The 17,948-nt window shown below is 45.5% G+C and overlaps 1 protein-coding gene across 1 annotated transcript in view; it reads right to left on the bottom strand.

Annotated features, from left to right (window-relative positions):
• Positions 1–7,717, bottom strand: part of LOC144752114 (nicotinamide N-methyltransferase-like) — a 39,759-nt gene extending 32,042 nt beyond the window's left edge. Inside the window, exon 1 of the mRNA XM_078640057.1 lies at positions 7,560–7,717. Coding sequence (XP_078496183.1) covers positions 7,560–7,707 — 148 coding nt within the window. The 5' untranslated portion in view covers positions 7,708–7,717. The remainder of the gene's footprint in view (positions 1–7,559) is intronic.
• Positions 7,718–17,948: the final 10,231 nt, after the last annotated feature.

Below are 17,948 nucleotides of genomic sequence, written 5' to 3'. Positions count from 1 at the left end.
TTGTGACTGTGTACAGTGCTCTCAGGGCCAACAGACATATAGGACCGCATACCTCCCCAGAACCCCAATACTCGGTCCGGTCGATAAACTATATCGGACCACTAAATTAAACAGAGTAAACAGAACTACACCCTGTGCTACAACAGGATTCGCCGATTGGGGGACATCGCCAACTCCATCCATAGAGCGTGGGTCACGCTCCATTGTATTCATGTGTTCCGAAACTCACGGAACCCGGCCTCAATAAATGGTGATCACATAACATAACATAACGGTGCACCTTAGATGTGTTATAACGATAAACATCAAGGGCATCAGACCAGTGGTCAAAGTCAAGTAGTGAATAACCTCACCATACCAGTTTCAGCCAAATAGTCCATCTGTCGTTTGAGGGGTTACAGAGGGGAAGAGAGCCACGCTACCCTCAGAGTTCAATTTGCTCAGATCTTCTTCGGAAGAGGCTGAGTCTTCCACAGGTGCAGACTGTCGCTATGAGTGCCTGCTCCTTTCCCTGACACAGTTGTTGCAACATCGGATTTGGTCACCGGGAGTTCCCACGTATCTATCTGCTTGGACATACTCCTGTTGGTCCGCATGACTGGAACCACCCTGAGTACTCTGGGAAGCGTTTTCACCATTCTCTAAGGGGTCTGTTTCTTCCAACCATTCTTCGACGTCCTCTTTGCTTTCAAAGAAATACGCCTTATGTGCATAGATGACTTTTAAACGGGCAGGGAAGAGGAGGGCATATTAGAGGTTCAAAGCTCTCAGTTTCTTCTACACGGCCAGGAATGAAGAGCCCTGCCATTGCACCATAAGCGCGTAATCCGGGTACAGTGAAATAGGCGCATTTTCAAAGTTGATCTGGCCCAGCTCTCGCACTTTGTTTAGCAGTGCGTCTCTATCTCTATAATTGAACAGCCAGACTATGAGTGGCTGTGGGGGGGGCGCCCGGTTTAGGCTGGCCAGTGGGTATTCTGTGTGCACGTTCCACGCAGTATTGGGTGGAGAACCCCTCTAGGGTAAGTTGGTCGCGGAACCACTGCTCCCTGTATGTCGTCGGATCCCACCCTTCACATCGCTCCGGCAGGCCAATTACACGGATGTTGTTGCATCTCGTTCGTCCTTCTGCATCTTGCACCCAGTCTACTAGATTGCTGACTTGTTGTAGCTGCTGCACCTTTGTCGTGGTCTGAGTTTGTCGTGGGGAGAGGTCTGCCAGCGCCATGGTATTATCTTTCACCTTGTCCGTCAGTTTTGCATGGTCTGCTTTGAGGCCTGTTGTGAGAGCACCCTTTTTTTTTCGATGGCCTTTCTTGAGTCTCTGACCTCCTGCAAGATGAGGTCCAGTTTGTCCACAGGTTCCTGCTCAGCAGTAGGCAGGATGCAGCTGGGCAATTGTGATACCCCACCGGGGTCCACTCGCACCATGGTGAGGTCTGCGCCGGGTCCGGTGTCTTGTTGTTTCCCCCTGTTGCAGCCCATTGCCACCGGGTAGTTAGCAGGGGCTCGCCGACACACTCCACTGACCCAGGGTAGGGACACGCCAAGATCCAACCCTGCCACAGGTCAGCAGGAGGAAACGTGTGATCTTCAGGGGGCACACGCTATCCATAAGGCCCTTTTTAGTAACAGTGACAGGGTCACCCCTGAGTGCCCTTAGACCCGGACTCCGCAGGCCTCCCAGTCGGCCTCAACACGCAGCGCCCCACCTGGAGTAACATTAAGGAATTCCAGTAGTCGCCGCAACCAGGGGTCCAACGTGTCACAGCCAAACATGCGCTGAGTCCCCAATGACATGTGCATATAGGCTCCCCAATTTGTAGACTCAACTCACCACCATCTCGGTCTCAGCAGGGGATTTCCAGGGTAGTTCACCACAATGGCGCCCATCGTACCTGCGCCAGACCCGCCACACAGCAGGCTCCCCCCTTGGAGGAGGGGGAAGGTAGTCTTATATCACCAGTGAAGCAATCTGTGCGTCAAGATATTATTTGCCCGGTCTAGTCGCATCCACATTGGAAGCAGTCGCCAGGGCACAACACCCCCGCCTTGGCAATCTCCACTAGACCTCCGTGGGTGAGCGACCCCTGTCCGGGTCAGTTCCGGTTCGAGTATCCAATAGGCAGGCCCTCAATGTTGGGTCTAATTCAATGCCGATGTGCAGGCCTCCGGTTTTTGCTCTCCAGTCCTAGTCAGGAATCGCCACCTCCCCGGTAAGAAAGATATGCACTGCAAGCAGGGGCTTGGCTGCAGTTTGTGGCTGTCTTCACAGTAGGGAGGGGGGCCCATTGGGCTCAGCACAGCACCCGTCCCTCAGCGTGTCCACTAAAGCCAATCCCCGGGGCTCACGTGATTCAACCCCGGGGATATGCGCAGTGTGCGGCTGCCGCTCGTCACCCCACTCCTCCTGCATAGGCGATGGGTGCAAGGGCACCCCTCAGCCGCTCCAGCCGCCTCCGCTGGCCCCCCACTAAAGGGCAGTCACCGTTGGGGCAGCCTCTCCTCTCCAAGCCAGCAGGCGGGCTCCCGACTCCAGGCCAGCCACAGTCACCCAGGCGGCGGGAAGGCCTCAGACACCAACACACCCCGATACCAGGCAGCAAGAGCATTGGGGGACGATTTGATGTTCGCCCCCACTCCGGCGGGGAGTGGCAGTCTCTTTTGTGAGTGTGTGGTGCAGCGCCAGTCGGATTTGCATAGGATGTGGGAGCACGGGTCCGGAGCTCCGCTAAAACGCAGCCGCCATGTTCAGCTGTCGGCCACGCCCCCCCACAAGAAACATACGTAACTGAGTTAGAAAGTTGAGATGTGACAGAGTAGGCAAATGTATCACTGACCCCACTGGAACACTGTAAAAGGGGAAGTAATATCCTATTATGCAAACCATTACCTGTATGCGTAGTGCATACATGAAAAGATGACTTTTCAATACTCTTTGTCTCTTATGGTAAAACACAGTGAGATTGGATTGGAATATGGGCCTCTTGCAGTTGATAGTGAGTTTTACAAAAACACATAACATAACATGCATACCATTACATAATATATCTTGACTTGACATAACGTGACATGACATAACAGAACATAACTTGACACAACATTACATTACTTAACATACCATGCCATAACATAGCATAACATATCATAACTTGCCATAAAATACAATACATATGCCGTAACATGCAACGCCGTAACATAAAATGACAAAATATAACAACGCAACATAACATTACATAACATAAAATAACCTAACATAACACAACTTGACATGACAGAGCATACCATGATCGCTCAAGTGCTCTAGATCTGAAGCTGTGACCAGACAACAAGACACTTCAAGGGATAATGATGGACCAGTCCCACATAGATTCATGGAGAGTATTGATTCCTGAAGATAAAGATTACACTTTCCTGTCTGGAGTTCACGGTACTGAATTAATTCTTGCACCATGTGAGTAGTGTTCACACATTTCATCCATCACTGATTTGTATACCTTATTTGTGTCTTTGTTTGTAATGTGTAGCTGCCAAGCTACCTACTTCACATATGTGATTGCAAACTTGGAAGATTTGTGTAGGTGTGGACAGGTTATACTGTAAATGAAGAAAGAGCCCATATAGAAGCCTAAATCATGATTGTGGCAATATCTCTCTGCAAAACAGGCCAGCAACACTGTTGTACCTCACATCTCTCAGGAGATTTGGTGCAACAAATAATGAACTTCACACTGCCCTGCTACCTAGGGAGGTAAGTGTTAAACCTTAGAATGTGCCTTTCCATTAGAGGTGTAATGATGTTTCCTTGTTTTTTCCTCACGCATTGAGGGGGAAAAAGCCTCAGTGGATCATTTTTGTGCCCCTTACTTATCCTCCTTACAAGTCAGGCACCTTTGTACCATGGTACAATGGTACCTGTGCTGGCTCCAGGCAGCCACATCTGTGCTTGGCACACAAGCTCAGACATTAGAACTGACAAGTTGTTGTTCTTTCTTTCTGGGATGCCAGAGAACATGCACAGTCTGTGGTTGGAAGTTTGCACATTACGTAATCACTCATGTATAATGCATCAATGCCACCAGCAGATTTTATTTTAAAACAAAAAATATCAAAAGTTGTCATTTGATGTGAGGGAGTTAAATGTCATTAATGAACCCTGGGTTTTGTTTCAGCATCACTAGAAAACCTTTGGTTGTTTTTATATGTCACTGGTGAACATTTAGTTTTATTTCATCATCACTAGTGAACCCTTGGGTTCATTTCAGTGTCACCAGTAACCCTGCAGTTGAAGAAACAACCTCATTAGACAGATATCTCACTCCATGCAGATGTCATGCAATGAATGATGTGCGGAAACATATGAAACCGATCAAGGATTGGCCAGCACTTCAGACTGAACACGCCGTCATTTGTCTGTGATTGCTGAACGTCTCTGAGAGACATTTATGTTTAACTGGCCATGTCACAGTTACTACTGCACAACCTTCAGTTCAGGTCTTTGCAGGAGTTCCTTAGAATCAGTGCTGATAAATACAGGTTATCACCAGTACAAATACAGCAGGTTGAGTAGACCTATCTATTTATGTTTTGATGCTGGAGGTGAATGTGTTGCCTACAGTTCTTTCCCTGCACCTTGCAATGGACTGGTGGAGTGGTGTGGCTCACTGGTTATAGGCGGCAGACCCGGGAGCAGAGGACGGCCCGGGACCAGGGTTCAATTCCCTAAGCGGCAGGGTCATGGACCAGGGTCAGCGGACTCGATAGTTCTTGCTTCGGTGCCTACTCTAACCAGGGATCACACTCGGCAACTCTGGGCATTAGTTTGCCTCATCTCCACAACGGCCCCCACATACGCCGGGGATGCCTGGTTTCACCTTGCAGATACCCAGTAGGGACCATCTCACAGGGAAAGCCAGGACGGGTTACCCAGCGGTCTACAGCACGGAGATACCCCATGTGGGGTGATTCATGCGCTTTACAAGACATCATTACATTACATTACATTATTCCCATAATCTTTTCTCACTGTGTCATCAGTTTATTTTGTGCTATGTCTTTCTGAAACTTTTCCTGTTTCTGTTTTATTTTCAAGCGCTTTCTTGGATAATGCCTCGAGATTCTAAAACCCCTCGCACCCTGAAATCAAACTGAACCCCTCACCTGTATCATTTAAAAAGGAAGTCAAAGAGCTACTAATGAACATGTTCTTGCTCCAAGGTTCTTGCATCTTAGAAGCCTTACACATTGGCCTACATCTGTTATACCCATGCATAGTTCTGGACTCCTGTTATCTTCCACATTATGTGGATACCTGGTCCCATGAGTGGCCTCCTGTCTTCTTTTGGGACCCAGCACACCTAGTTTAGCTTATGATTTTGTTGTTTATTTTACTGCTTCTTCCTTCCTGACATCTCACTGCTCCGATACCATCTTGTGTCATGTGTGTACTATAAAAAACATTATAAATAAAATAAATAAGTGAATGGTTCATCATATAGCGTACAATATATTGCATCACATCCAACCTTTCAGTTCATCATCATAACCATCAAGCATTTCTTAAAGTGCACAGCTAACCAGAAGTGGCTTGACCATGCTAACAGGACAGGTGACGCAATGTGCTGCTTTAAATGAAGAGATGTGTTTTCAGGGGCTTCCTAATATTTAGCAAGTTTTTGTTTAATCTCAGAGGAACAGGCAGGAGGTTCCAAAGCTTGGGAATCAAATAGGCAAACTAATGACCCCACCACTGGCTCTCATACATCTGGGGACGGCAGGAAGGAAGAGGTTGTTTGATCTCAGCTCTCTGTGAGGACTTTATGGAGATATGTGGTGACAAAGGGGTGTGAGCCAAGCAGATGTCTAATCCTATGGGCAATGCAAAGGGTTTGAATTCTATGCTGTTAATAGGAAGCCAATGGAGAAGGGCTAAAGCCAACTGTCCTGAATATATCCTGGACATGCCCAGCAGGGCCCACACCACTGCATTCTGTGTGACCTGCAACTTTCTGATAAAATACAAGGGGCTTCCTGCATAGAGGGAGTTGCCATAGTCGAGGCGGGACAGGACCATACCTTTGACCACCGTCCATAGGGAACCACTGGACCATGTTCCTAAGTGATCTTAGGAGGCCAAAGTGGAACCTGTGACTTTCTTTGCCTAAGATCTCATATTTAGGTCTTCATCCAGAATAACTCTAAGGCTCTTTACTTCATGTCTGGGGGGGGCGTTTCCCCAAACACAGGGGCCAGAGGATTTTATCCCACAGCAAGAGATTTTTTCGAACCACCATAATATTTGTTTTCCCCTAATTATGCTTATGACAACGTATTCCCATCCAGGTGGTCACCTGCTCAAGACAAGCAGTGGGTTGTTCAAAGGTTGAGTCAATGTTGGGTAAGCAGAGACAACTATCTGAGTGTCGTTTGCATATAACACCATAGTAAAATCAGAGGCACATATGATGTCTGAAAAAGGCCGGACATACATATTGCGACACTGCACACTCAAGGTGATGTGTCTCCGATAGGAAGGGTCCTTCACTGACTTGGAAGCTTCTGTTAGCTAGAAAAGTTAGCCATATTAGTTCCTAATTCTTTGATCCTCTCATAGGAAGTTGAGTGGGAAACTATGTCAAAAGCTGCGCTAAAGTCCAAAAGAATAAGAACAGCTGACCCACCCTGGTCTGGAGTTTTTTTGAGGTCCTCTGTAGGCAGTATGAAAGCTGTCTTGGCAGTGCACCCAGACTGAAAACCACCTTGTCAGGATACAAAGAAGGTTTCTTTAACAGTGAGCAACCGATTGCATGTTTCCCTGCAGCAGGAACACATCCACTCTCCATGGAAAGATCGCGTAGGACTGCTAGAGCAGATAATAATGACCTCCTCCGTCCTTCAACAGGATCTCCAAGGGAGCAGAATCCAAAGGTGAATCCGACTTAACTATTCTTCCCGTCATTATAGTTTCTTTCTTGCACAGCTGGTTTTCCAACTGTAACCTTGCTCTGGGCTTTGAAGAGGTGGTATGCAATTCTAGACAAATAAGCCTGATCTTTCCCAAGAAATGATTGGCCAGCTGCTGACTCCATTCCTTAAAGGAAGACCAGACCCGGCAATCTTAATTTTTAGAAAATATTTGACAATGGTATATATTGCTTTAGAAGGATGCAAGGACTGGCTGATGCTATTGGTGAAGTCCTTTATCTTGGCTCTGTGGATCGGGTAGTGATACTTCCTAGGAGCTCCTCTTCCTGATTCTGAGTCCAATCCCAAATTACATCAATTGCCCATTCTTTTATTCCAAAATGTTGCTGTAATTGATACATTGAATATACTTATCTTTAAGTAACTAGAATTGAGAAAGAGCTAAACCTCACCAATCTCAGAGATTTCCTCCGGTATTGTACAGGATTCATTGAGTATCATGTCTTTACCACAGAAATGTTTCTCCAATTCTTATGACTGCATTTTATAATTATCCAGACCATGTACTCCCCCTTCCAACAACCCATAGAAACTGAAACAACAATAGGGATGTAATGGATCAAAGGGCCGCTTACCCGGAGAGTAGGCTCGGTTCAAAAGGTCAAATATCCTTTGAATGGAATCTTCATGAAACTCAGACTCCTGTAGGAAGAACGTCTCCAGCAGTTTCTTTGGATCCAAGTGGGCCTCTTGGAGCTCGCTCAGGTTAGAAACTGATTCCATTCTGAAAGATAGAAAGTGACAAACTACTTCCCGGACCCGTGCATCTGGATTTATACTAAATAATTTAAATTGTAGATTATCAAAGAATAAATGTAAATCAGTTTTAATATTTATGTGCCCTTGGCTGGTTGACATTTAGCAGCTGACTGAAGCTTGTAAACTGTTCATCTTGTTTACCAAACATAATTTTGTGAATCATAACAGAGACAGAGTGAGCCAAACAGAAAGAAATGGCCATCACCTTAGTGGGAGCAGGTAAAGCAGTGAAGTTTCATGGCTACTCTTATAGCACTTTCCATAAACCTCTGTCAACAAAAAGGGAGACATGTGGGAGCAGCGGACCAAAGGAAATGGAACAGTCAAAAGAACTGAAAAGGGATAATTCACTAAATGCTAAAATAGAACTAAGCTTCTCCTTAGGTTTGCACCTCCTTTCTAGGTGGGATTCCACTGCACTTCTATTCTTTCCTGTTCTAGAAATCTCATGATTTTCTGACAACCAGTATAGTGCCTAAACTCTTTTAAGGTTATCATATATCTGAAGGAAGAGCGCATCAACTCTATTGTCAAGGTCCGTATCTTCCTGTCTTAAGGGCCATATCTCTAAGTCCCAATATGCTGAATGCTCTGTAAGGGATTCAAGTGTGGAGACAAATTTGTCCACGTTGTCTAATTTATTATGGAGGACACGTATGTGGCCTTTGATTGATTTTGTGTCTGCTATGAGGATGGTCATCTCCTTGTCTGTTGATTCTAGTCTTTACCCACTGTGGTAATTTTTTTTAGAATTTGATCAATTGTTACTACTTGCTGCCCTTGAGTCGGTGTCATAGTTGTTCTACATGGCACCACCTTTGTGAAGAGCAGCTGCCGGGAAGATCTGAAAGAGGCCAAGGCAGGGTGAGGTGAAGCAGCAAACTGTATTGGTCTTCTTGAGGCCTCCTTTTAATCACCAGCAGGGCTGTTTAAAGTGTTGACTGTAGGTATTATGTGTGGCTCATACCAAGTTGGTGTGTCTATTAGACATATTCCTTGCAGAGGGGTGTTAGGCAGATATGCAATGGTGTTCACCAGGTTGGTCTGTGAAACTGTCATATTTGTCCCTAGGGGTCAAATTGAGCGTTGCGGATGTGGGACCAGATTTGGGAAGGCTGTAGATTTTTGGATCTCCAGACATGCAAAAGGAGACAGACCACACACTTTTTAGACCTCCCATAGTCCATAGTTGACCCTCAGTTAGGTTAATGTCTGGTAGGGCCCATTGGGCCTTTTTACCTGGAATGCAATCCGGGGGCGACAGATCAGGCCATTTCTGGTACTGGTGACTGTTCAGTGGTTGTTCATGGCGTATTTGTGAAGCCTGGACAATCCAACCCAGGGCTAGTCTAGGAGCCCATGGGCCCTGTCCTTGGTTACAACCATGAGTTGATATTTTTCCAGTAGATCCCAATTCACAAAGGTAAAGTTCGATCAAAAGTCTAACTTCACTACTTTTGTTATTCAAAAAGATAAGGTACTACTAGCATGTGTTCCATAATGCACATGGAGCACAGAACATGAAGGTCAGAGGTTGGGCTGCAGCAATCAGTGTCATGAAGGATAGCAAACACATGCTTCTTATTTGACTAATGAATGCCATGGAACATAGACCAATCTCATAAACAGTCCTTTCCAATATAATAATTTGTCAATAGAACAATGACTGAGGTTCCTGATCAAAGATGTAGTAGAATCTTTTCCTATGATAAGAGTTCCTGTTTGAATCCCATGCAAATTAAGTGGTTGCTAAAGGAAGATGTATTGCAATGCATTTGTTCTCTCATTTTTGTCCTGATCACCACCCCTTGCTACGATTTATAACCCTGATTTTGTCCCTAGAACATTCAGATTGTCTTTTGGATTTAATGTGATTTTTGCCTGACTCTCTTCTTCTCTATGATGTCTCAGGGAATATGTGACCATCCCATGGATTATCTTCATCCCCAAACTAGAGATACAAGATTTCCAAGAGGCTTTTACACTTTTTATTTATTCACTCTTCACTCAGCCTCTCTTAAGGAATCATTTGGCACCTTTTGTGTACACTATTCTATGCATGGTGGCAATGTGACACACGTTCCTCCGTCTATCAAAACGTAAACTCAAAAGACCTTCTCAATGTCAAAGTCTTCTAGATGGCACAACTGACACACAGTTTAAAACTTATATATACAATGCATTGCCTGTAAATTTAATAACAGTTCAGTAAAGTTTACTTGCACATATTTCCATATATATATTCATGAGAATTGGGTTGTTGCTTGACTGGGCTGTGAGCCCTGGTCAAGCAACAGCTACAATCCCTTGTAGGGTGAATCACAAAAATTCACTAAATTAACCTGTGCTTAACGCTTGGTAGCTTGGCACACAAGCATTCAGGCTTAATTTAGAGCAGGCTACTCCCACAAGTATCTTGTGAACTACTGGTAGCTCTCCAGCTCCCTATGAGTATCTATCCTGTGTGCTGCTCAGCCTACTAAATTGAAAAGCCTGTATTTTTCAGACCTCATAGGCTGATGTTTGGAAAACAAGTTTATACTTGCCAGAATATATCTAGAACAAAATTAAAAGTGTTTATGCAAGACAAATATGTGCTCATTGTCAGAACTCATAAGATATTTGGAGGAAAATGCTTAAAATGCCAAAACATTTTAAAGCCAATATTTAAATGATAAATCATGTAGCGATGGAGAGACTTATGAATTTGACTACCTTGATGCCACAAGAATAACACATACGGCTGTAGGTATTCCAGATTAACAAAACCTTTGTTTCACAGTGCTACTGACAACCCTTCCTGATGCACTGAGGGGATCACTGCTGGTGATCTAGCATAGCTTGGCCACTAATGTAATCTTGTCTGGTGTGTTTACTATTACAACACTAATATTACTAGTAATATTTGTTAAACATAAGTATCTCTTACTGAAAATGTTTGGAGACCCCTGACTTAGAGGCAGTTTGTGAAATAACTATGCAGCACACAAACAGTAATAAAGTGAAAACACAGCACAATGCCTATGATTTATATTTTAATAAATTATTTGACACCAAAACACAAATCTAATGATTATAACTGGAGATATTGATTTATAAATTACTAAGTGAAAATAGAGCCAAAAAGGATAACACGTTTACAAGGGATGTCAAACGTTCAACTGACCATGATGGAGCATAGGCAGGCTACAGGGAGGTGGCTTGTCCCACTCAGCAAAAGTACCTTAGTTCTGGTTGCATCAACATCGAAGATCCTGTCAACAAGGAGGATGCAGGATGCAGCTGAAGCAAGACATTGATGCATCTAAGTCAATCCTCGTAGTGGCACATGTCCTGATTCATGCAGCAGAGAAGATGGATTGAAGCCGAGGTGCTACAATGTGGATTTCTCTGTGTCATCGTCGAGGCTGCCATCAACGGAGATGCAAAAACATTGATTTGAGAAGAGCGTTGTTATTTGTGCAGTGCTGGTTCCGAAACCAATGTGTCCAGTTGATCCATGCAGCATAGGCGATACACCATTTCTGGTCTAGCAACAATAACAATGTGCCAGTTCTGATCTATGTAACGGTGTTGATAAGATGGTTGAAAATTAGATACATGGATTTGGCTAAAGAAAGCACCTTAAGCCCACTTCAAAGGGTCCAGGACTGGGGTTGCCCCACTTTCAGGACAGACTCACAGTCCAAGTGCCGAAGCGCTGCTTCCGTGCTTTACTTGGAATTTGAACTTTGACAAAATACTCTGCTAACTTCTGGTGGAGCGGAGTTACCAGCGCAGCTGCAGGCATGATGTCCTCACATGATGTTAGTGGCGGTTTAATGTAGTTATCTATCAGAAAGGGTAGGTCTAAAGAGCATACCTGTAACCACATTCCATCTGGAGCAAAGTGTGCTCACTGACAAAGATGGGTGAGTGCTTCCAATCATTAATAACACACTATCCGGGAAGCTGTAAAGTATAAGGCCGCCAGATATATTTCTTTGCCCCTGACAAAAAACATAGACGCATAGAAGCTGTTACAGGCTGAAACCCATTGACCGAAACACTAGGGACTCATCCAATAAACACTGCTTTGTTTTTAGACTTATCCCTGCCCTACTCTTTTCCCACAAATATAGATTCACCTAAAGGATAGGAGATCATTTTAATCCACTCACCACTGTCAACATCCAGACATTCTTCCTCCTGGTGGAGGTGTTGATGTCACTTGTAGAATGTGACTCTCAAGTGACAAGACCTGATGATGATGCTATTTACTGAACCTCACTAAGTGGAGACTACATACCCCACACTCTGTAAATGTGTGATCGAGGGTCTCTGAGACAAAATGTTCTGAGACCCAGGTATGTTGACTTATGTGGGTCATTCACCCTCTTTCTGATAAATAACCAGTATCTCTTGGGAGCTGAATGAACCTCTTCTTCTTTTTCCTTCCACTTTTTGATCTGTTGCTTTAATCTACACATTATAGCCTAGGTCGATCACACATGATCTCCATTCTGAAGGTGGCAAAAGGGATAATTTTCACACTATAGTATGCAGACTGCATGTTGTAAGTCTCATTTGCCACAGCGGAGGTGACAGTGGCAAAGTCTTCCAGGTCAAAGGTTGTTGCAGGCACAATCATTGGTGTCTGCCTGCTTGATTGTTTTACTAGAACTTGGCTATAAGCAAGATCTTCTTCACATAAGAAGCGGCTGCAAGTATGACCTTCGCTGAGGCAGCGTTGGATGCTGTCATTACACCAGAAGAAGGGAAGACACTATTTTTTTCACTACAATAGGGGCAGAGATGATGTACAGCAGAGATGTTTGCAGGCATGAGTACCACATCATCGATGAACAGTTTCACAGGCGTTGTGACTTTTGCAGTGTCAGTTGTTGAATTAATATGATCGGGTGCACCTTTCAGGTCAAGAGTGCAATGGGGCCAAGTAAATTGCACCGGCTACAACTCCCAGGATGTACTGATTTCTTAAATGAAAGTAATGAGTCCATGTAACTTATGTAGTAATCTCACAACCATATTTGTTATTTGGAGTGCTACTAAGTGGAAAATAAAGCTGTGTTGTGTTCCTAAGCGTTATGTTAAAAATGCACAACTTGCAGTCATCTTCCAGCATGGCCCAGACTCGTTGAGCTATGTCCGAAAAATGTAAAGCGTCATCGCCCCAGAACGTGATGAAATTCCAGTGTATGAATTAATTTAAAATTTTTAAAATGTCATTTCACAGTCATGGTGCTACTTTCAGTTTCTGTGGTGTTTTTTTTACATTGGAAGATGGACCATCCCAAAGCACAAAGGTATAGAGGGGCATTTACCATGAAACCCCCAAAATGTTTGGCCTTAATGGTAGAGGCTGATGAATGCCATGTGAGTGAATAAAAGTCCAGTGGCACACCCTGGACCTTGTGGCTCACCAAATATACCAGTGTCTATGTGGTCATTCAGTTTACGCAGGTCCTTGAACCCCTTTGGGCCTGTGTTTAATCCAGCGAGCACCCAGAGTCCAGACTGCCGGAGTGCACATGTAACCTTGCTGCATCAGCTCAGATGGGCAACAGGCAAGGTGCAGCAGTGGCCATAGTGCAGCTTGGGATGATAACACATTCATGCCAGAGTCAGCTGCTCTACCCCGGGTGATCTTCAGTCAGGGACCTTAAAACCCTCTGGAAAATCCTTGCCAAGGAAAGATTAAGTACGACCAAAACTTAAGTTTAACTGAGACAACATCATAAAGTTAAGATTTTGTCTCAGACTACTTTTGTGAATCGGGCCCAAAGAAACTTTCTTCCTTCTTCAAAACTTCCCAAAAATCAACGGGTGTGGGTGAAGTTTGCCAATTTATTTATTAACTGAAGGAATTGTGCCATCCCTTAAATGGCATTGTTAGTCTTCCAACCTCCCTCTAAGCAGGTTATGCAACAGTTCCACCATTTAATGGGAAACCTTGGCTTCCTCCTGTGTCTTGACTTGTTTAGATGGCCAATCCATGAATCTTCAAAACAATTTAGTAGTGGTGCCAATATTTCTTCATTTTGAGGAAAATATTTTGATTCTGAAATTGACGTGTAGTACTTGTCTATACTGGCAGGAGGTACAAATCATAAGCCAGGCCGTTTTTTTTTTTTCAAATGAAGTTGACTGCTTGATTTGTAATCCTCGACTAGGAATGATTTTTGGATTTTATGTCTGGGAAAAGCACACAAAACAAATTCTTGAATTTGGGTGGTAGGGTACATTCCTTTGATTGACTAATCTTTGATAAGTCAATTATAACTTTTCTAGAACTTTCATTCAATGTTTTAGATTTTCCAACTGTTAAGAAATCAGTGTATGTTGAGGATTGCTTGTCAGGGAGTAAGCTACATAATAATGGGACTGTTGGGTGTGAATAGTGCACATTCGGGCGGATGGATAGGATGTTTATTTAAACGTATCATCAATCACTCAAATTTCACTCTTTTCAAATTTTAAGGGGTTATGATTTGTGCTAAATATTAGTTTTCTTGTTTGTGGGTTTTTGTAGACATGCAGTAGAACAGTTTAATCAGAGAAAGTGATTGTTAATTCAGGGCAGATATTAATGTCAGAATAAGTCTGTGGTGTTATGCATTGGGGCTTGCTTGCCTGTTTTTGTCTTTGTACCATTCTCCTAATAGTGGGAATTGTGAATGTTAGAACTGGGATTTCTGATAGGCTAAGGCTGACACCAAAGCCAGGCAGAAACCACCATTCTAGTCAGGGCAAGGGAGTCACACGCCAAGATAACCCTTGCTTAACCCCTTGGTAGCTTGGCACGAGCAGACAGGCTTATCCTGGATGCAATGTGTGAAGCATTTGCGCAAGCACACAACAGAAACAACATCCTAGGCCCCCCACAAAAGGAACTCCACACAAGCTTATATCAAAAATAACTTCTGTATTGTCAAAACACATCAGATAGAATCACACATGTACATTGTGCCAACTGGCACGGGCAATATTCACAAGGGATTATGTACAAGACAGGGCCACATGGGCCACTGTCAGAATCAGCACTTTTAGAACTAGTAATACTGTTAGAAATAGCACTTTGTAGAACTTAGAATAAGTATAGTACAAAAGAACAATTATAGGTAAGAACACATTACACATGATGCATCACCACATTCAGAGGTGTAAGGAAGGAAAACACATGATGCATAAACATACATTCAGCGGTGTGAGACAAAGGCACATGATGCATCAAAAACACATTCAGAGGTGCAGGAAAGGAAAACACATGATGCCTAAAACATTCAGAGGTGTAGGAAAGACACATAATGCATAAAATACATTCAGAGGTGTCACAGGCATAATGGCATAGCACATTACGCATAACTGACATTTGGGCCTAACCAGTAAAAACTACAGTAGGCAATCTCTCACTAGTCTAAACACATTTGACTCTCCCCCTAAGCATAACTCACATTTAGAGGCGTAACTCACATAGTGAAATAAACTCTCACTAGCATAAACCTACATAGGTAAAATAACCTCACAGTCACATTGCGCAAACATCACCTTAGGCAATTACTATCATAAACATAGCAAACTCACATTGCGCAGAAATCACATTAGGGCCTTGCGCCCTACCCACATACCAGTCCCCTTGACCAACTGGCCATCTCAAGGAGACTCAACAGCCCTGTGTCCAGAATGTCAGGGCGCGCTGCCAATGCAGCGCCAGTCAGGGGTGCGCCACCGGCGCAAACCTAAACGTTGCAGCTGCCCTCTAATTGCTGGGCAGCTGGGAACACCAACAGGGCCTAAATGTTGCAGCTGGCACTAAGTGCTGCGCAGCTGTAGAAGGCCTGGCACCACTGTGCCATCTCTGTGCCATACAGGGACTCTCTCCCTTGGCGCCTAAATGGTGCAGCTGCCCACTAATTGCTGGGCAGCTGGAGATCAATAAAAACTGCGACAGGGCCCTCAGTGACCCTTGAACAGAACTGTGCCGCAGGGGTTGGAGCCACACGGGCTCTGAAGAAGATATGCGCAGGCTGGAGCCAAGTTGGAGCCACACAGGCTCTAAAATCACTGTACCCCTTTAGCCCACTGACTCCTTAAATAAATATGTCCCCAGAGACTAGCGCTTAAAAATAGGGCCAGGGGGTAGCCACACAGGCTCTTTAAATTACAATGCCCCGTGGTTGTGGGAGCCTCGACAGGCTCTAAACAAACATGCCCACAGGGAGCCTCGTGGGCTCTAGACAACGTTGGGGCGACCCACTGCCAACCGGGGCTGCCCTAAATGCACCATCATCACTGTGCCTTTAATTGTGCACATCACGGGCCTTCTAGCCCAGGGAACAATTCTCCACATTGGTGCGTCCCACTGAGCACACGGGCCGCTCTGACTTCATCTCACCCCCCCCCCGGCACCACTACCACTGAGAGCCCCACACTTACTGGGCTCTCCAGGTGCAGGGAGCAGTCTCCGCTCAGAGGGGCAGCAGGGTCGCGCTGCTGTCTCTGGCACCGGTCTCTTCCTCGCCCGCTGCGGGGGCAGCCTCGCGCCCCCTCCTCCTACACGGCTGCAGCGGCAGTGCTTCACCCGGGCCCCCTCCTGGGGCCCGGGGCTCCTCTAGGCACCACGGGGCAACACCTCTCCCCTCACTCTACTGGTGCTGGCGGCGGGCACGAGACTCCTCTCGCAAACCCGGAAGTCCCGCCCGCCCCTAGGCAAAACATCGTCTGACTTCCTGGTTCTGAGGGCCGCCAATGGCCGCGCGGCCCTTGGCGGGGAGGCGGGCGCAGCGCCTCCATATCGATCTCCGGGCCAGCGGCGGAGAAACACGGGTGAAACACGAGGGGTGGGCACCCTCGCCATAAATATAAAAATAAAAGCGCTACTAAGCGCTTGGGGCAAAGTAAAGCGCTCCCAGCGCTATAAGTAAAAATAAAGCGCTCTCAAGCACTGGGGGAAAAATAAAGAACTCCAAAGCGCTAGAGGCAAAAGCAACAAAGTCCCACAGGAGTCCTGGACCTCAGCAGTCCAGGACATGAGGTCGAGCACCACAGCTCCCAGAAAAGGAAAGTCCATCAGGTATCCAGGGGCTGGGAAGGGCCCAGGGAGGCAAGCCTTCTCCTGCGCCCAAGCAGCAGCACGCCCCTGGCAGGATTCAAGTCAGAAACAAGAACATTTTCAGAGTGTCACAGCACCCTTTTTCTACCCAAAATCCTTTGTCTAAAGGGTGCAGGCAGTGTGAGAACCAGCTACAACTGGTTATGGGGAACTCCTTTCACTGGCCAGGCTAGGGACATCAGACACACCACAGGGGATGGAGCCAGCATTGTGGCAGGCAGGCGCAGCCCTATTCACTCCCAGGTGCTATCTCCTCCCACCACTCTAGTTGCAGATGCAGTCATTCAACCAAGGGCTGACTCAGACAACCTCCTGGGGCTCCCCAGCCCCTGTCATCCTCAAACCAGACAGTCAATCCACAAGCAAGCCCAGGCACACTCCTGGAGCCAGGCTCCAGCCAATTCAGTGCCAGCAGACTCACTAGACACCCACACCCATGTCTAGAAGTGGCACTTCTACACTAGACACATTCATGCCGCATACATCATTACGCAGCATTCAATCTCACGAGTTCGCACATACCAAACTCGACCCTGCACTCCCCACACATCAGGAACTACCATGGTCACACATATTCCCCATGCATTCCTATGGGAGGGCAGGTCACTCACCACACATACACAGAGAGCTCACGCACTTTACACTGTACCACAGTGAAAAAGTGCACAGAGGCCTAAAATCACCAACACCAGGTTCCAGAAACAGGCTAGGAAAAAGCAAATAGTTTCGGGGTGAACCTGCCAAAAAGGGCCAGGTCCAACAGTGGGCATACTACAAGCTAACTTCATGGGAAATGTTTCAGATACATGTCTCAAAATTTAGCCACAGGGCTCATTGGAGGTGGAAGCAAGTGCTTTCATGTTTTGTATGTTTTCACGTACTTCAATCTTCAATGCAGAGGATGAGTGGTTATGTTCAGTTGTCCTAACTATGGTGTCTGCCTGTGCAATAGGATGAAAAGTACTCCACGCACCTACAATGCCAGCTGGGTTCACTTGACCTATCCTTACAATAAATGTAGCAAGCTTTCTTTAATAGTTTGTTTCCTACCATAGCTTGCTTGATTAGCTGATGTCATTGATGTAGGTTCTGT

This window comes from Lissotriton helveticus, chromosome 4_2 (assembly GCF_964261635.1).
Source record: "Lissotriton helveticus chromosome 4_2, aLisHel1.1, whole genome shotgun sequence".
NCBI classification, from domain to species: Eukaryota; Metazoa; Chordata; class Amphibia; order Caudata; family Salamandridae; genus Lissotriton; species Lissotriton helveticus.
Note: the sequence above shows the minus strand (reverse complement) of the source record. Positions and strands in the feature narration are given on the sequence as shown.